The sequence below is a fragment of the Haplochromis burtoni genome, unplaced genomic scaffold, assembly GCF_018398535.1.
Source record: "Haplochromis burtoni strain Fernald_Lab_line unplaced genomic scaffold, NCSU_Asbu1 Contig_226, whole genome shotgun sequence".
Lineage (NCBI taxonomy): Eukaryota > Metazoa > Chordata > Actinopteri > Cichliformes > Cichlidae > Haplochromis > Haplochromis burtoni.
The window spans coordinates 277,023-303,656 of record NW_024582587.1 but is presented as its reverse complement, the minus strand read 5'-3'; the positions used below and the strand labels follow the sequence as shown (position 1 = coordinate 303,656).

Below are 26,634 nucleotides of genomic sequence, written 5' to 3'. Positions count from 1 at the left end.
TCTTCAAGATAATTTAAGCCCATTCGTGTAAAACCACACCTTACAAGAGTGTAATGACCCAAAGCACAACAGCTAACAGCAAACAAGTAATGGCTCAAAAACAAATGGAGGGTTCTGAGGCAGCCTGATCAAAGCCACATTTGAATCCTACTGAAATGTTGTGGGATTGAGCAGTGACTCAACTTGGGTTAACGTCACTGGGTAACAACTGGCTTTCTGTACATAGTCTTTAAAAGTAGTAATATGTAAGAAAAATTGTGTGACTATTTGTGTGTTAAGTACAGTATATGTCCTGACAATTAATTTGACTTATTTTATTAAAAAGGAGAAAAAAAACCTGTTGGTAACAGACCTTACGTCATACTTTTGCTTTGTTATTGTAATCTAAATATTCAGGCCATCTCTGTTTCCACTGCAAGCAAAAAGCATAAAAACACAGATAGTCTGAAGCACCTTTGGGTGGACGTAACCCAGATGAGTAAGCCCAGACGTACAGTAATGAGCACTTCTCGTCTATGTTCCTTCTTCATTTGTCATTTGGGATGACATTGAGGCCAAAGGTTACAGCGTGAATGATAATTATCGAGCGTTAAATGCGCACTGGCCTCTGCGAGCGTGGGCGTACCAAAGTTTGCCTGTGACGGTAACACTCCTGCTCTTGAACGGTCTGTGTGTTTTGTAAAACACGCAACCTTATTTTTAAGGGAAGTTAGTGTTTACCGAAAGAAGCTGTACAAGACGTAGTAAGTGTGTGTGTGACCCACAAAACACAGACTGCAAACGACAGAGCTTGTGCCATGCATCCACATGCTTCCCGCCAGCCTGCACAGTATATAAAATATACTGCTGTTTCACAAGTTTGGCAAAAAATAAACACAGTCAGGCATAATTGTGAGCTTAAACATCACCCATACATACAGCATGGCAAATGTGAAGCGTGAGCGTGTGTGATTCATTCACAAACTGCTGCTCTTACGACACACAGCTAAACAGGAAAGACAATCAATCACACAGGCATCGACAGCAGCCAGAGGGTGAGCTCAGTGTGTATCCCAAAAACAACCGTCTCTGCAGCTCAGACTGTCTGTGTGTATTCTTACTATATGCATGTTTACACTCAGGACCATCAGCAACAGCTGCAATCTGCACCAGTGATGCCCAAGTCGGGCCCAGGCTTACGAGTCAGATGTGCTGGCTGCAGAGCAGGAATCGTCTGTGCCACTAGAAGGTGCTTTGATTTATGTGATGTGACTTAAGCTGATAACACCAGAGCCCCAGAGCAGCATTCAGGAGGAAACTGTCAGCTTGGTGTTACTATGATTTCTTTGCCCTGCTACTGTTTGCAAGAAATGAAGCTGTTTGTTAAGTAGAAGCTGGCTGAGAATTCCTCCCAATAAAGACAGTGTAAAACAGTGTGTAAGTGTATCCCTGCCAGAAGTGACTGGATGTTTGTGTGTCAGATTTAGTCTTAAGAGAGGTTTAACCAGACTGAAACTGAAACTATTCGTGGCTCTTCTTTTGCGTTTGTTTTGATTAGGGGTTTTTTTCCCTCCCAAACTATTGCAACTATTTCCAGCCTATAACATTCAACAAAACTTTTATTAGTTCAGTGTTTGCACACTAGCTCTTGAATTGATCAATTAATTCTGACTTTAAATGCACTAGAAAATAGTTTAACACACACACACAAAACATATTTAAAAGAACATGTCCAAAGGTGATACGGCCGAACAGCTCTCTACTTTTACTACTTGGCAAATGCCATTGTTGAAAACCTGAAGTACCAAAAAACTGCAGTTCCTGGTCCGGCCACTTCAGGCTGGCTCTAAAAGCAAGTCAGTATGTGAACGCGCCTGTGATAAAGTGCCCAAATTATCAGAATAAAACCCAAAACAAAACACGTTTGCAGACTGATACCAAAAACGGTCGTGGTCTCTGTGTATAGTTTTATTATAGTTATTAATTATCTTTCTATAAGCCAGAGGTTTTTTGAAGTTTTGTGTTAAGGTATAAAGTTAGAGCTGCACCAGTGGCATGCTAACCAAGTGTGCTAGCATTAGCTGAATAACTTGGGACTCCATGCCTATATATGGTGACTTATAGCTCCAGAAAGTCATCTTAGCTGGAGCAAAAACACACTGAGGCTTCCAAATGCAGTCCAAAGCAATGTGTGACAGAAAGGTGAATAAATCCTTTCATATACAGTCGATGGATCATAGCCATATAAAGTAGGACAATAGCCTGGCAAATGCTAATGTCAGCATGCTAACACATTTACAGAGTGTGAACACAGAACAGAAATGTAGATAGGCTGATGCTAGCTTGCAATGTTAACCATCAAAGTTCAGTGTCTCCACAGACAGTTCCTGATTTGGTGGGGTAGCTGTAGAGCAGGTCATCTACTAATTGTAATGTTGATGGTTCAACATTACAATTAGACTACATGCAGACTGAGCAATGTTAACCTGTTAACTGAGCAGATATTAACTCCAAGTTGCTCCAATGTATATAAATGTTAGATAAGCACTTACGTAGAAATATCATAGAAAAAAAGTGCTTGTGTGAATGAGACAAGTATAAAAGCGCATTAGGTGCTCAGATAGAGTAGAAAAGCATTGTATAAGAAGCAGTTCATTTACTATAACTATGAATGTTCTAACACAGACATTTCTATTTTGGATCTAGTGAGGTTTATCACACAAATATAACAACCATTAAAAATTATAATTATAATCATTCTGAGCTGTGAACATGATGTGAACAGGAGTACAATGAAAATGGTAATCTAACAAAGACGTGAAAGCGTTTCATCAAAAACCACAAAGGTTAAACGTAAAGTTAGTAGGATTCATCCATTGGAATAATAATAAGTCTGATGATAATAATAACAATAACAATAATAAAAGAAAATGAAACACATGGTCATTGAGATATTTTACTCTGGACTACAGTGGTGGACAACTGTTGGTGCGACCAGCCAAGTGACTCGACAGCCATGTTTGTAGACGATAAGAAGATCGAGGAGTCTGAAAACGACAGCATTTGTGGGCTGTGACTGAATGAAACGGTGATATCTCCCTGAGCCGTGTCATTCCATTGCTGGAAATGTTCTCCTATCTGAAGCTCAATGAGTGAATCCTTCTGATCACGCTAGCTTTGATTTCCCTTTCTGAAGCAGCTTAAGGCTGGTTCACTTTTTCAGCTTGATAAAGCAAGGCTTTCCGCATTAAGCGCTGCTGTAATCCCGTTTCATTCCAGCACCAATGGCGGCTGCAAAGGTGTGCTGTAACTCCACAATTATGAAATTACTCGAGCAATTAATCTAAATGTCGAGTGCTTTAATGGGTGGGGGTGGGGGACACAGTTGATCAAACAGACGATGATTAAGGGGTTGTGAAAAGGTGCAACAACAGAATCCTAATTCGTGCAGGTCCAAATGCAAAACACCAGACACGTCTTGTTTAGATCCAAACATTATGAGTATGTGTTGGATTGTTTTTGCATGCAGACTGTTACGATCCAAACTGCCATAGTCTGGCACGAATACACACAAACTGTCTCTTTGTTGTACGCCGTCACCAAACATGAGCTCAATAAACCTTTGTGCCGCTTCCAGAAATAATAAGACGGCTTCCCGTGTGGCAAGACCTGTCCAGATGATTTAGGGGCTGAGGTTGTGGTATGTAATTGCTCTTTTAATGACATTGGAGATTCAGAACCACAAATTATGACACTGTAGCATACCCTTGCTGGTCGCCCAATGCCCAATTGTCATCTATTGGACTGGTGTAGATAGGCCAAACCTAACCGCGGTGCTACATGTAGCCACTTTTCAAACACCCACATCCTCTCAGATAAAGACAGAGTCATGTGTATTGAATTTAGACCATTCCTCAGGGTATCCTGTTCTTATCAGGGGTCAGATAAGCTCATTTCACAGGCCCTCACCTCTGCTGGGCTACCAACAAGACTCCCATTACTTCTTCTGAGTGCAGCTGAATAAGTAGTCACGAAGGGAGGAAAGTCTTTTTCAGAAGCAACATTTGTAACAAAACCAGACGTGGAATCTGCGAAGCAAACTAGACAACCTTGAAATTCCTGACGGAGAGCAGTCAGACTGCAAGCTTGTACGTCTAAATGTCTTTGCTCTGGTGACAATGACTTTGTGGAGTTGTGTAAAGTCAGTGAAGCCTCATCTAAACATTCTTCACGGGTCAACCACCAGATTTCATACTTGACTTCAATGAGCAACTGTCTCAAACCTGGGACGCCAGAAGAGGGAGAAAGTCTAAGAGACCAGTTTGGTGAGCTTGGAGGCCCCCCCGCCCTCATCGTACTCCTTGCACTCCATCCGGGCCCTGCAGGCAACAACTAAGGCTGACAGCTCTTGAGCCAGATACAGGCAGTACAAGAGGCAGTCATACTTGGCCCCTATTCATTTCTTCAAGATAATCCTCGCTTAGGTTTTGAGCTGTTTTCTGTTCCAAGCGTCATTTTTTTTGTTCATGTTTACACAAGGTATGTATCCAATTCCCCTCCTCCCGAGGATTTTGCTCTCGTTGTGAGGCCACATACCCAGCAAGTGTGTTTTAACATGCGTACGAGGGGTTCTGCTCTCCCAGCAGCTTTGGATGGTAGAGCTCAAGACCTGAAGTGACAAAGAAATGTGAATGTCTGACTCACAGAGAACTGTCAGTGCTCAATGGGCTGGATTAAGACGGAGCGTAGGACTGAGCGCACCCTGGCATGTTGACATGTTCTACTAAGTGCATTTCAAGGTGGATTTAGCCTGTTTGCTCTATTGTGGAGCGGCAGAAGAGAGACAATTGTTAAATGGGGCTGACTATTCTTGAGACGGCGGGTGAACTTTACTCCCACTGTCTGGGTTAGGACTGACACCGACTTCATTCCTAGGGTGAATGAGGCTGCTGTGGATCCTGGGGAGGTTCAGGGGTTTTCGGAGAGCTCGGTCCTTAACCAAACAAACACAGTGGAATTTCTGCCATTGTTGGTGCAGAGGGTTGAGTGACAGGGCTGTATAGCAGAGGTGCCTGTCAGCAGAGACAACTCAGGGTCAAAGTGGAACCATCCCTTGTGACACTGCTTGATATTAACACTGAGCCACGTAGGTTATTTTCAGATAGACCCATAGAAATTGAGATTTATACCGTCACTAATGTTGACTTCTTTAAGCTTAAACATTCACCAAAATTCTCCAATATCCTTTTAAAAATGCTTTCAGGTGGATCTTTCCCCCTTTCAGTGACCAATGAGTCATTTATTTAAGGCACATAGCAGTAAATCAGTGGGCATCATTATTTTATTAGGGACAGTGCAACCAAATGTGTTATTACTTTACACATAAATTATGTATCACAAAGCTTTAACAGAAAATGACACTTCTCTATTTACAGCTACTAACGTTTGCAGCCAGGTGACATCAGACCTGCACTCTCCAGTTTTGGCTTTTAGTGCGGGTCATCATTAGCTGGCTGACCTGAAAGTTGAACCCTGACCCCCTGCAGAGCACAGCTGAGGCTAACTGGTCAAAACTTTGGCCCTGAGTGACTGATCAGCAACGAAAAGAAATGATTTAAGTTGGACAGAAAGTTTTAGTAAAAGAAAATACTGACCATTTCATTTTTGTGCGTGTGAACAGCCGTACTGTGTGTAAAATAACAGAGCAAATGAGACAAAGCAGAAGGGAAGTGGAGGGTAAAAAGCAAACAGACATTACAGTTACACTGATGGCCTCAACGACTTCCCTCACGCTGCCTTGGGCCCACCCTTGGGGTCTCTGAAGTGGCTCGTTAAGCACAGGAACATGGACTCAATTACCCCGGGCACCGCTCGGTGTTGCGTTGTGTTGGTTGGCTGCTTGGACGGTTCTGTCTCCCCCCCCCCTTCCCTTTCCAAAGGCCCCTGCCATGCAGTGCCGCAGCATATGAGCCCTCTGTGCTCGAAGTGATAGAGTCAAGCTGTTCCTGCTGAGCGGAGGTCAGGGTCCTTCAGTCAGCACCTCAGCCCTGAACAGAGCACACAGGAATCCCCACCACCACCCACCTCATCCCTCCCTAACCAGGGCAGAAGCTCTCTCTCTCTCCTCCAGCCAGGGTCCAAATAAACCTGGAAGCTCTCTCCTTCTCTCTTTTTCATCTCTCCATCTCCTGGCACGCTGTCACTCCCCTCATCGGAATCATTAATCAGACTGGGCAGATTAGACTTCAAATAAAAATAAACTACCCTGAGCACCCTCCTCTTAGGCACCTCCATTTCTGTAGCAAAGCCTCCTTATTGACAGGCCTCCTCCCTCCTCATCTACTTAATAAATCCAAGATGTCTACGGCAGGCAGCAGGTTGAAAACTTGAACACTTTGGCAAACTGTGGGGGTCCATTACTGCTTTATTGATATAAACAACTCACCTTATCTTCAAAGGTGATGACTCTTGAGAACTAACCTGCCATCCATGTAAATACACAACAGATAACCCTTATCAGCTTGGCTCCAATAAAGCCAGTCTGCCTTCCAGCTTCATTCAAAAGCACATATCTTTTATAGGGATTAAAGGGATTAAATGTGCAGCCTGAATGTATTCAGGTTTATGTTTTATCCACTGACTATCCTGTCTTTCATTCTTGGCTCCTCTCAAAAAAAGAAAAAGAAAAGGGGGGAGAATTGGAGTGCAACAGTGCCGCCTCTGGGTGAGGCTGAGTATTGCAGCTGTAATAAAGCTCTCACTCACAGCACTCTAATTAATAGATAGAGCTCTCCGTGCCTGGGATGTGGCATCCATACAGCTTTTGACAGTACGCACTGGTGGTTCCACTGCACTGCTTCCATGCATGTAGACGGTGGAGCGCACAGAAGGGAAAACGAAAGGGCTCTGCTGGGCCCTAAACAAGCAGGGGTGCCCCGGCCCAGGAGGTTGCTGGCTGACTGACAGGCGCCCCGTCGACTATTTGTGTGTGTCCATGGGAAATGGAACGGTGTCGCTGTGGCGAAGGCCCTGGGGCCATCCATCAGTGTCACGGTGGGGGCGGGTGGGGTGTATGGTATGTGTCACCTACAAGACTAATGGACAGGAAGTACAGCCAGAGAAACAACAATATTTGCAGAATATATATATTCAGAAGAACGCTTGGACCCAGTCTACATTTCTCGTGCGGTTTCAACAAAATTCTCACCGCGGGCCGTAATCCTGATTGATGAGCCTGTTTATTTAAAAGACGCTCACTCTGTAGCGGGCCTCTCATGAACCTCACATCTATAGCTGGGTGATTTTAGAGCATGTACACAACGTTTGTGTAGATTGTATGATAACAGTTGCGGTTATCACTTGCTGTGTCAGTGAAGATAACCTGCATCACCAGCCTGTGAAGAGACATTGATTCACAGGTTCCAGCCGCGTAAACATCGGGCCCTCTAGAAATGGAGAGCTAGGAGGAGAACGAGGAGGATAAACCTAGGCTAACTAACTTTCTGCTTTCACCCTGAGGAGCCTGCGTGCTCACTGTGTGTTCAGAGACCGAGGTGCTTAACCTCAGCAGCCAGTTACTGTGGCATCCAAGCCAGAGCGCTTAGTGATGTGGACCTTGACCATCTCCTCTGCACAGGTGGGGTGGATTCCAACTGTCTGTATCAGGTGAGAATATGTCGCCCCACACCTAAAACACAAAAACAAGTAGTCCCTTCAAGTTGCTTTTACTGACATTCGGCATGGAATCACTGTATCCTCATATTTTGTCTCATTAAAAAAAAGACTTTCAAATCAACAGTTAAATCAACTGAGGACCACAGGAAGATAAAAACAGTGTTTGTAGGTTGAAAAAACTCCTGAGAGTGATCAGAGGATTGAGGATGTATTAACTTACTGGAAGCCCACAGCAAAGCCCTGTGCGACTTCTCCAGCGTTTGGACCAGTGAAGTGCAGACCCAGGATCTTCCCAGTGCCACCCTGCTCACATACCACCTGAAGCCAAGAATCCATTAGTTATTCAGCTGCTATATGGGGTTTAAAGTACCAACAGAAAAGTCTGCAGCCCACCCTTACCTTTATGTAACACTGGCTGGCATCACGCTCTGCAACAGTGAATTCTAGGGGCTTGTAGAAAGCATGGTAGATCTATACATATCGTAGAAAAAGGAGAAATAGAAATATAGAATTATTTGAAATCAGTCTAAAATGCAAGATTCATGATGATCTCTTCTTTTGAAAAGGTAAAAGTACTTTAAACTTTCAATTCCAGCAGTGCAAAAATACCTGAACGCTAATCAGAATTAGATACAGACTTTGTTGTTTTTTTTTTTTAAATTGAGAACAAAAAATATATCAGGTCATAGGTCTGTAGCCTCTACTGTACTTTGTCTTACAATTAAAGTCTGCCTAAAAGAAAAGCACTCTCAGTGCTGCTTTAAGATGCTGATTGGATTTCAAAGTCCTCACAGACATGTGCATCAGCGCGTTTCATTCTACCGTCGAACGTGCCGACACAAGTCGTGAGGACCGTGCAGCTGTCGGGGCCCGGTGCTGCAGTTTCTCCTCAGATCTCAGCCTGCCTGTCATCACCCCATACACACCTCAATCAGGCCTCCTGCTCACCTGTCACTCACCTCCAGCAGCACCCAGCTCGGCGGCTAAACCGTTTATCAATGATCTTGTGCGGCTTTTTGCCCATCATCTGGCACACGCTGCACGTACACAAACAGATAAAATACGGCTTTGTGTACCCGTGTGTGCCACTGTTTGCTTAGGTGTTAGAGGCCATTGTGCTTTTTTATAATGCAGAATGTTGACAGTAACAAGCCGCTGGGCTCTGCCGGTGTCATTCTGTTTGAGCGTGTGTGAGACGCAGCTATTCATCGAGTATTGTCCCAGAAAATAAGACAACAATGGAGCGAAGGTATAGACACAGATGCAGTTTGTTGCCACAGCAGTTGTTACATTAACAAATGGTGTGGGGAGACCACCTCACAGACCACTTAAATTAAACAGATGAAACTTATATTAAATGACCTTTTATGTCAAGGTTTAAGTTGTTTTAGTAGCATCAGTGACATCTTAAGTAATCTATCGGTTAACACACTTCAGTCACACCCTGAGTGAGGTTTTAGAAGAATGTTCAGCTCTAATCTATTTAATGTCTTTAATCTTAGTGCTTAGTGTGTTTTAGCTATAAGCACCCAGCAAGGGACTGTAGATATGCTTAGTCCTGCAGATATTTATTCACCCATGAAGAAAAAAAAAAATTAAATGTGGATATATGAAAATACTCCAAATCCATTCAGAAAGTATTTTACCAATCAGCTGCCATGAGCTGCTTATAGCATATAGTCTTACCTCTATTCCATCTTTTCCATGCCTTTTCTCAGCCTCTTCCTCAGACAAACCTACACAGCTGTACTCGAGAGGGGTGAACACTGTGGTGGGCACCTGTCACACAAAATAAGATCACACAGAATTTAAAAAGTCCAAGAATCAAAATGTCCGTTCTATCGTGGACATCGTTTGGGTCGGATAATCTCAATACTCAGCTTTTTATGTCAAATCTTCCCCCCCCCAAAAAAAGGCTAAGAATGCTACATTATACAAATAGTGACACATTTCAAACAGATTAATATGGTGTGAACATCGCATCAAATAGACGGCAGCTTATTAGTCTTGGTCTTGTGTTAGTCTCTTGTAGGATGCGAACCCAAACAATCATAATAAAGCCTTCATTAAGACTTGTTGATGGATGATAGAGTATACATAGGAAGAAGAATGATGATGTTTTGGAAAATGCTGACACATTATGTTATGAATCATATGGGGGTGGATGGGGGAGTACATAAGAGACTCCAACCACGGAAACAGCAGACCTGATCATAATTACACACAAAAGAAGCGTAATGTATAGATGCAAAAGGCCCAACAAGCAAGAAAGGTGCTCTGTGTGTGTGTGTGTGCGCGCGTTTGTTTGTATTTTTTTGCATTTCTGTGCGTCTTACGTTGTCGTAGTTCATGAGTTCAGTGCTTTGACCGGCCAGTCTGCGAGCCAGAAGCTTTCCAGCTTTAATGGCTGTCGGGGTCAACTCAGGACGCCCCTAAAGCAGAAGAAAATTTGAACTTAATGAATCTCTCTCCTCTCTTCTCCTAACTCACACACACAGACTCACACACACACACACACAACAACACACACACACACACACACACACACACACACACACACACACACACACACACACACACACACACACCACACACACACACAACACACACACACACACACACACACACCACACAACACACACACACCAGGCAAATTAAACAGGCCAGCTCGCAATCTGAGAAAGTAAAATAACATAAATCTTTAAAGGCCTACAAGCAAAATTTGACACTTGCGATGTCCAGTATACGACTCCAGTTCCTGCAGCTCTAAAACAAGATTTGTGCTCCACCCTGACAGTCTTGCTCAGACTGTCATTTCTTAGACTGAGCAGAAACGGTCATAATTACAGGCAAATCTACACTCAGCTACTGAGGTGCTGTTTTCTTGCCCATCGTACAGCAGCATACCAGTGACATGCGAGTTCAGACAATTCCACTTCAGGCTCTTGACTCTATAAGCCAGACATGCAGAACTTCACATGCAAACTTTATAATGCATACACCAATGATTTTTCTGTATTCAGTTAATAATGCAGCACAGATTCAAGGGCTCGTCTACATGTCCTCCTCACATTCTGTGCTCAGACTTTGATTCTTGTCTTTATTGGTTTACAGGTGGTCAGTCTCAGCTGTTATTTTCAGCAGTGTGTCTTGGAAATTTAAGTCATCTTAGAGATCTCCTGTTTGCACCAGTAACATTAATACATTAGCACAAATCCACAGAGGAAAAATCCTGAGTCAGGGAGTGACACAAGTAACAAGTGCTACACCTTTACACTGTCTCACTCACTTACAAAAACAATCTCTGCTTTTGTGTTTTTGCATTTATTGTTTTGAAAGGATGCCAAAAGAGACATGGCTCCGGATACATACACAGACAGACGTAGAACTGGAGTGAGCAGGAAACAGCAGGGCTGCGGGGCAATTCTAAAGGCATGACTTCAACCTGTTAAATTACCACCACACATCCTGTTGTCCAAAAGCATCTCCTACAATGTATGCAGCCGTGCTCTCTGGTATTCCAGTAAGTGTTTAAACACCAGACGGCATGCGTCATTATAATGCATTTCTTGGCACTCAGATGGAAGGGGGAAAGGGAAAAAAATCAAAGTGCTGGACTAATTGGGAGGGATATCAATCCTTGAGCTTTTCAAATGCTGTGTAAAGCTGACTGTCAGTTTAGGGTGCAGCACAACTGATCACAGCCAGCTGTCAATCAAAAAGAAGCTCTGCCGGTGTGTGCAACAAGGCTTGGAGGCAGGAAGGAAGTACAGCTGGTTGGGGGGGTGGGGGAAACCAACACATTAGATGCTGCAGGTTTAACTAGTCTTAACACGGTTGGTTCAGTTTGGAACACCCAGTGCTGGTTTTGTTAAAGCCCAGCTCGCTGCACACCTTCACTTAATCAGAGTTCAGCTCAGTTTTGTAGGTCAAACTGAATGAATAAAGATGCAATACTGTAATATAGAAAAATGAAATAAAAGAAGAAGCTGTCAAAATTTTAATCATGCAAATTATTTGTCTTTTTTTATGACTTTCAAGATAGAAAACATATGCAGTTTGTAAAAGAAAATTCATTAAACTGTTTGTGTTATAGTACAATGTGAGAAAAGCTTTCTTTTCCTGGAGGTTACTCTGGTCCTGCAGTTACATGTTTGGCACGTACGTAACGCACAGAGATCCACTTTGTCCACACGAAAACAATAAATGGCAGAAAGGGTTTTCAAACTATACTTCGCATAGAAAATATTGCTATTTGGTGCAAAGGGATGCATTCTGCGATGATGTTGTCTGCAGTGATCATGCAGTAGAGAAGGGCAAAAAACATCAAAGGGATTCAAGTTAATAATTTATCTTATTCGTTATGCTCAAGTAGTACTAAATAATATATATTTTATATATTATATATATATATATATATATATATAATATATATATCTATATATATATATATAATATATTATATATATATATATATATATATAATATATTTATTATTTTTTTTTTTTTTTTTTTTTTTTATTAGAGCAAAATGAAAAAATGCTGTATTCTTGCTGTTAGTGGAGACTTACATTTCAGAGCTTTTGAATATAAGCTGGCTTGTTGAAGTCTTACAAAAAAAGACTTCTTGCTGTTCTTAAAGTTTTACTAATCTGATCGTGTGTAATGTGGCTGTGAAGGTTTATTTCAAAAAATGGCCTTTTTGCAGTTACTTCCTTTAATCTCGGCAGGTTCAAATATTTTGTTTTCAGCATTCATACTTTCTGTGTCAGTATCAATCAAGTGTTTACCTACTAAACATCCACCATTCTAGAAAATTTTAACATCCACAGTGTACAGTCTGGACAAATTTACAAAGTATTTATAAAAAGAGAATGACTGTAAAACATTTTTACATTAAATCTTTATTTTTATATTAGCATTAGTTGGAAGTTAGTACATGTTCAATTTCATGTCTGACTCAGGATATATATAAAATACAAAAACACAAACGTTTCTATAGTCAAATTGTAATTTTGAAGAAACTAGAAATTATTTATTTTCTATATTAAGTTGCCTAATTTATTTTTATTTATATATTACTTAAATATAGTCTTATGCATTTAATAGTGCTTTTGGTTTGAAGTGTGTTTTAAAAGTAATAACCTACCAAGAGAAAAGTAAGTCCCTTATTAAGTGCACTTGGTGTCATTCTTAAATGTTCTAAACCTGGACCTTCTCTGTACTGTGAGAAAAGATTTTTCTTGAAATGCTGCAAGTTCAGAGAAGCTCTTGACCATCCACTTAGACAGTTCCAACTTTAGCTCGTCTTCTCTCCAGTAAACACCAGTATAAGAAATAATAGCCGTACAGTTTCAATCACAACAACCAGCTCGTACTTTGCTGACATACAATGATGTGATCACCACAGAATTACATTAACTTCATGCTAATATTTTGTGAACATCACAGAACTGAGGCATCTCTGGGCCAACTGTTTAAACTATGCAAAGTATTATACAGTCTATTGGGATTGGTGTGGACTTTCAGCCACTGTAGCATAGTGCCGTTTCTCCACTTTTAAACAAAGCAGTGTCTGCTGTTGACAAAGCTTACCTCACCGATGTCACCGAAAGCGTAGATGTTTGGCACCGAGGTTGACTCATCAGGACCTACGACTATTTTCCCCGTCTGTTTGTTGAGCTGAACACCAAGCTTGTCTAGGCCCAGGGCTTTGGTTTCAGGAGCTCTACCTGAAGTTATTAAGAAATATTAGCAAAACAACAACAACAACAGAGGGGCATTATTAAATTACTACTGCATATGTATATATAAAAAACCTGTAACTTGAGTTACATTTTTATACCCAAAATTTCAGCCGTTACACTGGACCTCTGTGAGAAGTCTAGATACTAATAATCTGTGTGCTTCCTTAATAGTTAAGTTTGGCAGCACAGAAGCAGGAGAACACCAAAAAACACTGACATTTTTAAGGACCTTGAACATCTTTAATAAAATTTAGGAGAAACTCATTAAATAATTGTATTAGCATCTCAAATAGGATATTTTTTCCATTTTACATCACTGTATATTTAATATCTCTAGGTTTAAGATTGCCTTTTATTGGATAAATCTCATCTTTAAACAGTACCATTACCAGTGATTATAAGGCAAAAACTCGAAGTCTGGTCAGCTGATGAGCAGCTGTGCATGGGCATCCCCCTGATCCCATGGGACATCCCAAGGTGCAATTTCTGACACTTCCTGGGGGATGGCTGACTGATGCTGTCAACACCAAGTCTCCATGGTGATGGAGCATGGACCACATGCTCCCCCATTCTCAGCATAGCTTTTTGCAACCTGCATGGGTAGCAATAATAAACACCCAGTCCTGAGGTGCCCATGTAGATGCTATCGGACAGCAAAAACAACAAACGCCTGAGACTCTTTTTCCTGGCTGGAGCCGAAGAACAACGTCCTTCCCCTTCCTCTCAGACTGGGGGGGTGGGGGTGGGGGGGCTATAGGGACCTGTCTAGGGCTCTACAGCATGTGTGGCTTAATGGGATTGAGAGCACAGAGAAGGAGGAGTCAGGGAAGTTAGCCAGTCATTACTTATTCCCGAGAGACTGAATTCTAAATATTTTCCTGTCCTGTGAGACCCAAACACTGCAATACTTGTCATTCTTGAGTTGGAATATTTTGTAGTGATTTGTAACAAAACTTAGACATTGTATCTTTTTCCTGTTTAAATGAGGTTTTTTCAATTCAATTTTTAATTTCTTAATTACTGTATTATTAATTTAAAATTAGGAATACATCAGGTCCCAATTAGTATTTACAAGTATAAAGTAAAACACTACAAACTAGTTGTAATATACAAATGTATTTTATTAACGACTTAATTTATTAATGTGTAATTTCAAAAGTGTCATCACATGTGACATGAGTAATTTAACTGCATTTACTATAGCAACTCTATTTAATATTTGCATTTAGGAATGAATAGATTTATAAAAACTTTATAAAGACTTTCTAACAAATCTGTAGCTGAAGGCCATGACGAGATATGGCTGACACAGCTGGAAGATTAGACCTCTCGAGAATCTTCAGAAGTCAACAGGTAAAACTTAACCAGTTAGGTTTAACAAGTAGTTTACACCAGCCTGTAAATATGGTCATAAAACAGTATTTACTGTGGAGTGTCAGACAATATTTAGGAAGGTTAAATTTTACTGTTTCTCACTTGTTTAGTCTAGTTCTGCTTACAAGGAGACTTCTGATAATGATCTAGATCCTGCTTCAAAAGATTCATCTCTCCAACATAAATACATGTCTGTCACTGAGTTACTGTATACTTTAGATTATAAAATATTTTCACACTGGAATATTTTCCCATGTTGCTTGTCTGTGCTTTTCATTGTGTTATGGTGTCATAATATCTGTGTGTGATGTTTGTGTATTGTATGTACGGTCGGCAAGGTCTGTCATCTCAGTTGTGGGAAACTGCAACCGACAAATAAAAGCACTTCTAAATTAATCTAAAATGAAAAACTGTCCAAATTAGCCTATAAAACCAATTATCAATAAACTCTGAGCAGTAAGTACAGACTCTTTTTATATATCTGGTCTTTATGCCTGTAACTGCACAAGTTAAAATAAGATTGGATGCTTTCCTGATCAGTAATATAAACCATATAAACAAAGATGAAATAGATGAATTTTTCTTGAGGCATCAGGTTATACAGAGTAACTAGAAAAAAAACAGAGCACCTCAATGTATTTATTCTATAAACAAGAAAGAAATTATTTGTGTAAAACTCAAATCTAACACTATAATGTGACCGCCCATACTGTATGTATAGCTTCTGCTCTAACACCATACTGAACATCTTTCTAATAATGACCAATTTTCTCACTGAGTATTTTAATTTGCGTGACAGATTCCTGTAAGAACAAAATGTTTTCTGCCAACCTCAGAACACGGTCAGAGGGTCGAGAGCTGCTGGTCAAATGTGAGCACATGTAGCTTTTGGCAACAATCACACTTCAGCAACATTTTAATTGAAATGCGATGACAACCGTGGGCTTAGCTGACTGTGTTGCCAGCACTTTCAGTCAAATCGGATCAAATTACACTCATACAAGTGGAGCAGGTCAGCAGTGTTAAACTGAAGACTTACAAAGAAACTGAACTGAAACAAAATCTCATAAAACAGAAAAGAAAAAAAAAAGGAAATGTTTTCAAATGACATCCTTGAGCAGTGCAGAGGACAGTGAGGAAGAAGACTAATGTGCCCACTGTCTGTATGCATGACAGGAAATGTGCAAATGTTCTGTTTCCTGGTGTGTTTCTGTGGGCACACCTGGACAGAGGAGCGGCGGCCATGAGGTCAGGAAGGAGCGGGGGAAAGGTGGAGGGAGGCATGGACATAGAGAAGGATGTGGTAGACTGTGGTGATACGGTCCCCTGGTCCCCTCTGGCCTTTAATAACTCCGCAGAGGCCTGGGACTCTGCCTGGCCTCTAGTGTAAGGCAGCAGTAAAGGGAAGTGGCCTTGTACTCATAACTCCTGCATCCACACTTCAAAGAGCAGAAGCTACATTGTTACTGGTTCTCACTTTACTGTATGGGAACAAAAGCTGTCATTGATATAGATACAGGCCTCAGAGGGGTTTCAGCTAGCGGCACCAAAAGAGAGGAAACTTTGACAATTTCTGGAAACCCGTTAAAACTACAGTGTCGCTGCAAATAGTGAAAAATGTGAAGACGATAAAAACAAGCCAAAATACAGAGGTGTTTTGTGTACGGGGAATTGGGAGTAAATTAATTTTTACACTTTGTTGAGTTCTAAAATGTAAAGGCTTTGAACTCTCGCTCTAAACAAAGAAGGAAACATGAGCTAAGCAATGTCTCACACATGTTCACAAGTGTCTGCTGATACACGCGCTCAGTGGAAACACTCACACCATAAGTCTAACGCTGAGAGGACGACGTGGGAATTCAGTTGCGGGAGGGAAGAAAGAACGTCATCTCAGCTGCAGGGTCACGCACATCCTCGTTGCTGTCACACGCACTGAGCCGAGGGATCCCCCTTCTCTCTCACGCAAACACTCAACACTTTTCTGGTCAGTTTTTTGGAAGCAGAGTGTTGCTTTTGAAAGCATGCAACACAAACAAACCCACAATTGTGGCCCTGATGGACGGTTATTCCTTCCATTGTTTCTCATGCTGCTGGTATAACAGAAGAGAAATGATAGAATACAGCATGAATAGATGAGGAGGAGGAAGAGGAGGAGGACTGCTGGTAATGGCAGGCGGAGGGTTACGAGTAGGGATGGCAGTGACAGATGCAAGGTTGGTTTCCGCAAGGTTGGCACGGGCAGGAAGGAGCAGAGATAGAGAACAAAGAGTGGAACGTAGTGACCCTGTGCCTGGGTGCATCCTGCCCTCCTCCAACCAGAGAGCCAAGAGTGGGTGATTAACACTTCCCCTGGCCATTCCCATCACTCAGTCTTTATTACTTTGTTTTCAGCCTTGATTCATGTGCTATCTGCTGACACTGCACTCTATTTTAGATGACAGAGAAACCGGTGGCAGTGAGAAAACAGTAACACCAGAGTTTCATTACAGGGATACGTGGTTACACTGAGAGACTATTGAATGTAGTCTCAGTAAAAGCTCTACAAAATAGAGAATAAGGAGTTACACTATATTGCCGAGCATATTCACTCGTCTGCGGTCACATGCATATGAACCTGATTGACATCCCATTTTTAATAGATAGGGTTTAATATGATGCCACTTCTTCTGGGAAGGCTTTCCAAAAGGTTTAGAAGTGTGTATATGGGAATTTGTGACCGTTCTTCCAGATGCACATTTGTGAGGTCAGACACTGATATTGGACAAGAAGGCCTATGTCAGAATCAAGGCCAATATGTTTTCAAGGAACTCAAGGCTCACAACAGTCAGATAGAGGTCAAGTCTAGAATCTTTATCTAACTTGTGTCAGAATCAAGTCAAGTTAGTAAGCACATAATGAGTTTCTAACTCTCCAGATCTCCATTTGATCTTCAAGATGTCCCTCTAACACACGCAAACTCACCAACTGCCCATAACACGGAGTCAAATGTGTCCTTGTGCTCGCTCCCTGTCTGGGTGTCAGTCCAGGTGACCTGCAGGGCTCCTGAGGAAACTTTGTCTACTCTGTTTGGGACAGATTTCCATGCGAATCTGGTCCCATGGGCTTCCATGTACTCTGTCACTAGACCTGCCATTTGCTGTACGAACCAAAAGAGAACATCCAAATTCAAACATGGAAAGATTTTCTATCACAATGCCCAGAATACAGAGAACCTGGTTCAGAGAGCAGTACCTGATCGAAACCCCGGAGAGCGATGCTGCGAACCATCACTGTGGTGTCCAAGCCGATGCCTTTGAGAAAGCCTGCACACTCCAGAGCTACATCTGAGCAACATCAGGTTGAGGACTAGAGCTTTTTTATTTTATTAGATGCCGAAAGGCAACAACTTCACCATTTGTCAGCTGATGATCAGCACACCTTACACAATGGCTTCATTTACCAGCTCTGTGGCAGACAAAAGGATACAGCTGGCTCCGACCACAAGTCTGCAAAACACAAATACAGAGAAGCTCTTAGCAAAACTAACAATGCAATAAAGATACATTTCATCATTTGCGCCGCTCACTTTGGCCAAATAAAACAAAACCAATCCAAAGCTAAAAGCTCAAAATGTTTTTACTTTAAATCCTCGAATTAGACAGGTGGGGAATTTTAAAACTTCATAACCTCGCGAGTGAGGACGTGTGAAGAAAATGCAGAAAACAGCGACAGTAAAAACTATGTGTGCTCTGTGCTCGCGTGTGGTCCAGATGAATCACGCTTGTAATCACGCTGAGATCTGTAGCGTTGAGGAGATCTAATTGCCGGCGTTTAGGCTAATCCCCGCAGATGGGGTGTGCCATGTTCAGGGCTCAAGTCCACCCATCTTCCTGCTGAGTGAAGGCTATCACCCTCATGGATGAGGCCCCTTTTAGCATCACAAAACAGACCTTCCTCCCTTACGTCTGCTCCACATGACAGCTCTGGTTGCCTGCGGCACATCCTACCCCTGTCCGTGCTATCACTAACCACTGAAAGCATCAGTGCCCATGTTCCCCACGTCTACGCAATGCACAGCTGCACTTAACATGTATTGTGTAGTAGCTTAAAGAAGATTAGGCAAAGAGGTTTAGCTTGATTCCACACTTTCATCACTGAGAACCTGGTTCCAGCCCCCAACCCCCCATCACAACTCTTCTTCTGCTCCATTGTGTTTGACAGTACGTTTGACTGGTCTGTGCAGCTGCAAACATTCTTTTAAAAATACAAAACATTCTTTAAAAGGATGATGATGATTTGAACCTTTACAACCCTACTGACCCTCTTCAATAATGGCAACGTTTGAGGGAAACCAGAGGTTGTGAAATTCACATCAGCTTAGTAAACATGCATTAGGTTCACAGGCCAGAGTATCACCATGATTAAAAACAAAAAATCCAGTAATAAAAGGAAAAATTCAAATCATTTAATCTTATTTAAAGTGACAAGTTGGACAGGGAGCCACCCAGGAAACGTGTACATTGCTTGAGGCTTGGCTCCTGATCGCAGTGGTAGCGCGTTGATGGGGACTCTAGCCAAGGCCTTTTTCCTGAGGAAGTAGCTGTGCTTTCAGCGGTCGGTGGCTGCCAGTTAACCTTGGGCAGCTCTTCAAAAGCCAGGAATAAGATACACATTTGGATATTTCTGCGTCCTTGTTGAGTATTTCGGCAGATATTGCTACAAAGGACAGTAGGAGTTTGATATTTTTCATTACAAGCTGCTTACTTGTCCTGAAAGTATTTCAGGTTGGCCACAATGTCATCTCCTCTCTCATGTTAGATTACTGCTGTTGGTGAGTCTGACAAAGGTTACAGCTGGATTATAATGTAACAGTATGACTGCCTTTAACTAGCATTTCAGTATTAAAGTCCTCAACATAACAACTGATGCATTTACTTTGAAAAACTGAGGGAAAAAAAACTGAATGACACTGCATTTTAGCTTCAACTGTTTTTTTCTGCAATTCCTACTTTTTATCAGAATTAGAAGTCATTTAAAATAAAAGGTATTTATGAGAATAATGCTGATGTAGTACTGTGTATTTACTGTGGGTGCAAGTTAACACTTTTGGGCCAGTTTAAAACTGTGTGTTTGTACAACAGCAAAAGTACTAAAGCTATGCATCCATGTGGGGAAGTTATAAAGGAAGTTATCATTCTAACTATGAATGGATGTAGATCAGCGGTCGCCAACCCCCGGGCCTTGGACCGGTACCGGTCCGTGTGTCGTTTGATACCGGGCCGCACGAGTTGAGGCTCAGGTGTGAAATGTCTGGTTTTCAGGGTTTTTAGCGGTTTTCAACATAATTTTGTTATCGTTTTTATCGTTAATTCGGTTTTCCTGGGTCTTTTCACGTGTGTTATGAATAAATCTTCTTTTCTTTGGTACTGGTACTAGTTTTATTTTGTGGTATTTATCCGCGACACCTTAAAGGCCGGTCCGTGAAAATATTGTCGGGCATAAACCGGTCCGTGGCGCAAAAAAGGTTGGGGACCGCTGATGTAGATAATATTAATTGACGGTTTACATTAAGAATTGTGAAAAATAAATGTGTTTTTATGCACATTTTTGGGCTTTGACTTTTGGAAAGTGATGTTAAAATACATTCTTTGGGCCCAATTATTGCACTTTATTGCAGAGCTATGCGAGGCCGGGCTGGTATTTAGGTTACAGCACAGGGATACACTGTTGACAATAAGCTGGCCCAAAAGAGGACCATTGACCTTGACTTATACAAGTGATGAGGTATAGAGTGGGGATTTGAAAATTCTCTAAAACCAAAACGGTGGGGTTTCTATCTCAAGAAAAATTAGCTTTTTACCACAGACTTGCTCTCAGTTTGAGAACCGCTAACGTAAATGATCAAGTGACAGTTTTGTCTCTGTACAGAAGCAGGTATCGTATGTGGGTCTATCCATGACTATGTTCATGTCTCATTCTGACATGTTGTGCTCTGCAACTGCGTCATTTCTCTAAAAAGACACGGAAGACCTCTTCATGCTACATGTGGTCCAAGGTTAGAGCCACTACAAAAACCCAAATACTGTGCCACACCAGTATCAATGTCCTGTTGGCACATGCTCACTGTTTTCCTCTGATAGCATGCTGATGGCTGCCAGGTAGAGCTGGACTCTGGCCCCGAAGCCAGATCTGTCATTTGTGTGTGTGTTTGCTTCAAGGTCCATTAGACACCCATCACTCGCTTTGTAACCCCCTTCTACACGAGCTCTGCCTCCAGCAACAACCTCCCGGACCTCACCTACACAGCTGATGCCTCGACAAGACAACACCTTCAGCTCACGCTACAGTGTGTGATTAAGTTCCTGTTGTGAGGAGGCTAATGCTAATGCACAACTGTGCCTGCGGAGAAGTCGGAGGACTCCATTAACCAACGCTCTCTTACATCAAAGGACTTCCTGAGCTCAAGTGGTCTCTCTGAGTGGATAATTCAGTTTCACACACAAATATTTGATGGTGTTTAACAAGACAATGCAACAGGTTGCTACAGTCACAAAACCAAACCAATAAAATCGACATTAAAAAGAAAAACATTTGTAAATATGAACAGTTAATAACTACATGCTTATGTTTATGTGGAGCTTTATTATCGGAATAATTATTTCTGCTTATCTATCATCACAAAGCAAACAACCTCCGCAGCCAGGTACACCACAACCACTAGTCACCATCTGCGCGATGTGCCAAGAGGAAACGTCAGGGAAAGACCAATTAACCAGGTGGTGACAGGCACTAAATGGCTGGATTAAAGGGCTTGTTCTCTAAAGGTCAGGATGCACACTGCTAATCTGAATCATGAGGCGAGGACAGGCTGACAGGAAGGGAGAAAAACAAACTGCATGTCCCTGATGAATGATTACAGTGCGTGACAGGCGAGATGTGCCATGTCAGCGAGCGAGGTAGCTCGGTGGGTCGAGCGGCGAGAGAGCTGCAAAGGTTGGCGATTCTATTTTCACTGTAGCGTAATGTATAGAGAACGATGACGACAATCCTGTAGTTATTTGGAAGCAGCAGCAACATGGAGGCCACATATGAGATGTGTGTTCGTGTGCACTCACGTTTTTCCAGGAGACTTCTTCAACCAGAATATGTCGTCACTGGTGATGCCATGCTCCGCTGCTCCAGGAATCTGCAACAACAGTTAAAGCTATGAACAAAAATATCAATCTATCCGTCAACAGGTCTGCAGATAATGTTAAACACAACAAAGGGGGAACAGTTTCCTTGAGTGTAGCATATTAGGTCTATGGCATATTTACATTAGTGGGGTATTTGGGCCGTCCACCTGTGGCGATCACAATGTTCTTGGCAGTCAGGATGGTCTATAGAAGAGGAGAGGGAAGTGATAAATAACAGCTTTTGTTCATTTCCTTCAAAACATGAGGAAATGTCAAATGAAAGCAAGTGGTCCCTGCAGTATTCAGCATTATGGTGTTGATGGAAGCGGCGCTCTTTGTGAGTCTTCCATATTTTCCATCATATATACAGAGTGCACCCCACCTCTCGCCTTATAGTAGCTGGGATAGGCTCCCACCCCCCTGAGGACCCTGAATTGGATAAGCAATAGAGAACGGATGGACTGATGGATATATACATACCATTAGATGCTCATTTGAAACACGACTAAAATTCAGACCACTGTACACACTCCATTTCTGACATATTTTCTCTGTTCTTGACTGCGTATGATGTTAAAGATAGAGCATCTCCTTAATATGATCAAGTCAGGCTTAAAGCTCTAAATGGGAGGACAGACGCTTGTAAACTCTTTTGTTTCCAAGTAGAAGAAAGCTGGATTAAAGGAAAGCAGGGCACTACAAAGGCTTGTTTTAGACCATGTACAGGACCAAAGTTTAGTATAACCTAAACAAGGCTTATGTGGAAATTATCATAACAGATCCTCTTTAACGAGACACTGAAACTAACATTCTTTTACTTAAATGTACATTTCATAATATACCAGCGAAAACAAGAAAAATTAAACGACTTAAAGAAATACTGTTGACATTAACCTGTTAAAATGGGATATACGCCACACGTTATATTCTCAGTAACCAACAGCCAGTTTCAGTTAATATTGCAGCCCACCTCCTTCCCTGCTTTACTCAGTCCTCTGACTGTGTGCTCATCCACCAGACTTCCTTTAAGGTTCATATATTTCACCTTCCTGCAAAACAGTAAACAGTATATATATATTTTACGTAGTATTAAATGTTGTTTATTGAAGAGAACACGAAGCAGCATAAGTGGACCTGTTCAAACACTTGCATGTTGTATCTGCTTTGCCTGTAGTTAAAAAACATCCCCTTTTGGCTAATTGTTATTTTAAAACAAAGAATTCCTATAAGTAACATTAACACTCGAGTCCAAACAAATGATCTCACTGGATTGAAAGCTTTGTGGTTGAAGCTTGGGCACATTCACACAGGTTAACACCTGTTTGCCCTACAGCCAGTCACTCTATCAACATGTGGTCACTGACGATCAATCCTTCAGCTGTGTGGTGTGTGTAACAGAAATGTACAGCCTTCAGCAATATGACGCCATGAAGAAGAAGAAAAAATGGAACTAGGCTGGTGTGTAAATATTTATAAGTATCTTATGGGAAGTATAGAATGGAAAATTAACAGGGAGGGATAAAGAGTGTCACGTGAAAAACATTTCATATCTATTTTACGCACTAATTGTTGTAGACAATCAAAACATATGCAATTTTATTAAGAGTTCCACGATTATTTCAAATATTAACATTTATTGCTGCAAAAAAGCAAATAGACTGTGAGGAGTGACTCACTATGCCCTTTACTAAAAGAGTTAACTAACTGAAACATCACTGAAATCAGTAAGTTAAATAATGATAACAGCTGATCTGCTGTCACTCACTTGTCCTGCAGTTGAACTCTGTGGCCCCAATTTAGCGACTTGACGTGGTTGTGAACAGCCTCAGCCATGGTGGGCCTGGAAAACACACCAGGGGTAATGCTATAAACCAACCACAGCACTGCAGCAATAAACAATGCAAAGAGGGAAAAGAAAGACCAGACTGCTGGGATTTTAAACACTTTAGAAATTATTTTTAAAGACAGACCAACTAAAGTTTTAATGCATTTTTTTAATTTCTTAATTTTGTCTTTTTTTTTAAGGAAGTTTGAATTTATTGATTAAAAATGAGTACGAACCTGCAGAGGAAAAGAGGACACACCTAAACCTGTCTTACTGTACTTACATCACTAGATGGTGCCACTGAGCTATTCATTCTGTGCTATCTCCAGGTAAGACATAAGAGCAACTAAGCTTGGGTGTGACCTACCAGTCGTGGGAGACTGTGTCTGGGATCTGCCAGCCATACTTCTTAGCATCTTTGACTGCAGTCCCAAGTAAAGCAGCCTGATGCATGAGCTTCTTAGGAATGCATCCCACATTAACGCACGTACCACCAAGACCCCACTTGGTACCTGTTAGACAAAGTGAAATACACTTAGTCTCACCTGTAAATCTCAGTGTTTCAGCTGGTAGAAATAACTGTAAAACTATGCTCTGCAAAATGTACTTCACCTTTGGCAGATGGTTCCACATAATCTAACACAGCCACTTTCTGTCCCAGTTGTGCCGCTGCAAAATGTTATCATATTGTTAGCGGGTTCCTCAAAAATGCCTCTGGAAAAATTAAGGAATAACAAGGATAACGCCTCACCTTCTTTGGAACAGGCAAGACCTCCAGAGCCCCCACCAATAACCAACAGGTCATAGTCGTTCTTCCCTGCATGAGAATATAAAATCAATAGTAGACACAGTACAATTATGAAGGGTGGGATAGTTGGGGGGATTGATACAGCATAGTATTGTGATATTTTACATGGGGATATAGTAACAACAAATATTGATATTTTAAGAAATAAACTGAAATACTGCAAATTAGAGGGCTCATCTCCCACATTGCCATCCTGAGATAATAATAGCCGAGCAAACTTACATTCAATCGGCTTGAATAAAAAACATCTAAAGGAGCTAATGACTCAGTCACATAAGTGCAAAAAGGACAGCAAACAGCTTGCATCTACAAAAATAATAATAATTAATAAAAATGGTGGCTGACTCTTGATTGTATTGAATTTTTTCACATATTTTCTGACTGGAACTTGAGGTGAATTGTTGGCCACAGCTTGAGGTGAATTGCACGCTCAAGACCATTTGTGATTCCAAGGTGATTGCACAGGTCCCCTGATAGGAGTCAACCTTTCTGCAAACAGCTGCAGTCTGACTTGGACTGACTCGCAGAGCGAGTGTCGAGGTTTGCAAATAATTGCTGTCTAATTTATAAATGCAGACAGAAGCACAACTTGAGGGGTCTTGACTCAACCCTGGCTGCCAGCTAATGGTATTCTGGTCATGTTTCCATAGAAAAGGAAAACTGAGTACGTGTGAATTTCTGTCTGTGCAAACAGCAACAGAAATGTGATTTTCGATGATTTATCACAGAAGATGGCTGTATGGAAACTTGACGCCATTCAGTCGCAGACTGCAGACTGACTTATTGCAACATTTATGGCAGGTTTTAGTATCCGTGTTGCTGTTTGCCAAACACATTTTAAGTGAGTGAAGTATTGTGACTGTGCACTGTTTTGTGGGGTGTCTGGTGATTCTCCTAAGAATTGTGTTATCGGTAGGGTTGTGGATCTGTTACTGTTGTATTGACAATAAAACACTTTTAAGTTGAACTTCTGTACACCGTGACACTGGATTTAAAATCATTCCTCAGTTGACCTGGTTCGGAAAGATTTCCGTCACGTGTTAGACAAAACAGCGTCCACGGGAGGTACAGCAGTCTACCTTCCTTTCCACTTGAATTATTTTACAAGACAACTTTAACTATTAATATTAATTATCATTATGCTGAAACGTCGTGTCTGAATTTAATCTTAAAGTAAACATGCTGTCGTTATATAAATATTCCCCCAAAACACATATGAGGGTGTAGTTAGAGCGTTTTACGGCATCTATATTGACAGTGCTAACATGTATTGAGACACTAACTGTTAACTAACGAGTGTTTGAACAACTAGGTGATGAAGCTCCTGTTTGGTAATATAAAATTCAACGAGTTCTCAGGAATTAGCCAGTTACTCATCAGCGCAGTATCTACCATGAAAAAGAGCGTTTTCCAGTGTTACAGAAACTAAAACTGGCATAAAGTGACCATGAGTTAAAAAAGCTACAGAAATGACCCCGATAACATTAAATAACAGGTCTTCCAGTGTTGCTGGCGACATTTTCCGTTCCGTCTGTTGACAGGAAAACGCTTTCAGTTGTTGATACCATCAAATTTAAATACCTGTTCATGTAGTCCCAACATAATAATTTTACCTCACCTGTCAGTTTTCTTGAAAATATGTGCAAACAATTAATCCTTTTCCACCGGTGTCTGCCTCTGTACAACGCGGCCATGTTGTTATTATGAAAGGACCCAGAACGGGACGATGGTGGCTAGAGACATGCCTGCAAAGAAATACTGCATCATTATTACAACTGCGTTTCATTTAATTTTTTACGAGTAACGTAATAAATATTAATGAATTTAATGGTGTAATTTTGAAATAATCTTAATAATATAAACTATTAATTTATGTCTAATGAATAAATGTTCATACACGAAAATGGCTATTAATTTACATTTCATCCGTATAAGTCAAAATACGGAGGAAATTTGTTTGAACATACAGACTGTCTGCGTTAGGATTATTTAGTATTTCGTCAACAATGACTGGTGACCTGAACAATATTTAACTGAAAGAGATGCACTGTTTGCTTCAAATAAAAGAAAACT

At 41.3% G+C, this 26,634-nt stretch overlaps 1 protein-coding gene across 1 annotated transcript; it reads right to left on the bottom strand.

Annotated features, from left to right (window-relative positions):
• Positions 1-5,302: 5,302 nt before the first annotated feature.
• Positions 5,303-26,294, bottom strand: txnrd2.2 (thioredoxin reductase 2, tandem duplicate 2). Its single transcript, XM_005936890.3, has 17 exons — positions 26,180-26,294; positions 24,505-24,570; positions 24,366-24,422; positions 24,121-24,265; positions 23,694-23,768; positions 22,899-22,977; positions 22,070-22,132; positions 21,869-21,939; positions 18,240-18,259; positions 18,006-18,097; positions 17,736-17,910; positions 13,249-13,385; positions 9,990-10,085; positions 9,340-9,432; positions 8,053-8,124; positions 7,874-7,971; positions 5,303-7,666 (listed from the first exon to the last, which is right to left on the bottom strand). Exons 1-17 carry the CDS (start codon positions 26,253-26,255, stop codon positions 7,543-7,545), a joined length of 1,539 nt encoding a protein of 512 aa, XP_005936952.1. The 5' UTR covers positions 26,256-26,294; the 3' UTR covers positions 5,303-7,542.
• Positions 26,295-26,634: the final 340 nt, after the last annotated feature.

Bases quoted from the DNA above. Each gene is read 5' to 3' on its own strand.
- txnrd2.2 (XM_005936890.3), bottom strand. From the start codon at position 26,255: ATGGCCGCGTTGTACAGAGGCAGACACCGGTGGAAAAGGATTAATTGT. The intron at 22,978-23,693 runs GTGAGTGACAGC...ACTGTTTTGCAG, and splicing joins AGAGTTCAACTGCAGGACAA to GAAGGTGAAATATATGAACC. The intron at 7,972-8,052 runs GTAAGGGTGGGC...TCTTGGCTTCAG, and splicing joins CCAGCCAGTGTTACATAAAG to GTGGTATGTGAGCAGGGTGG.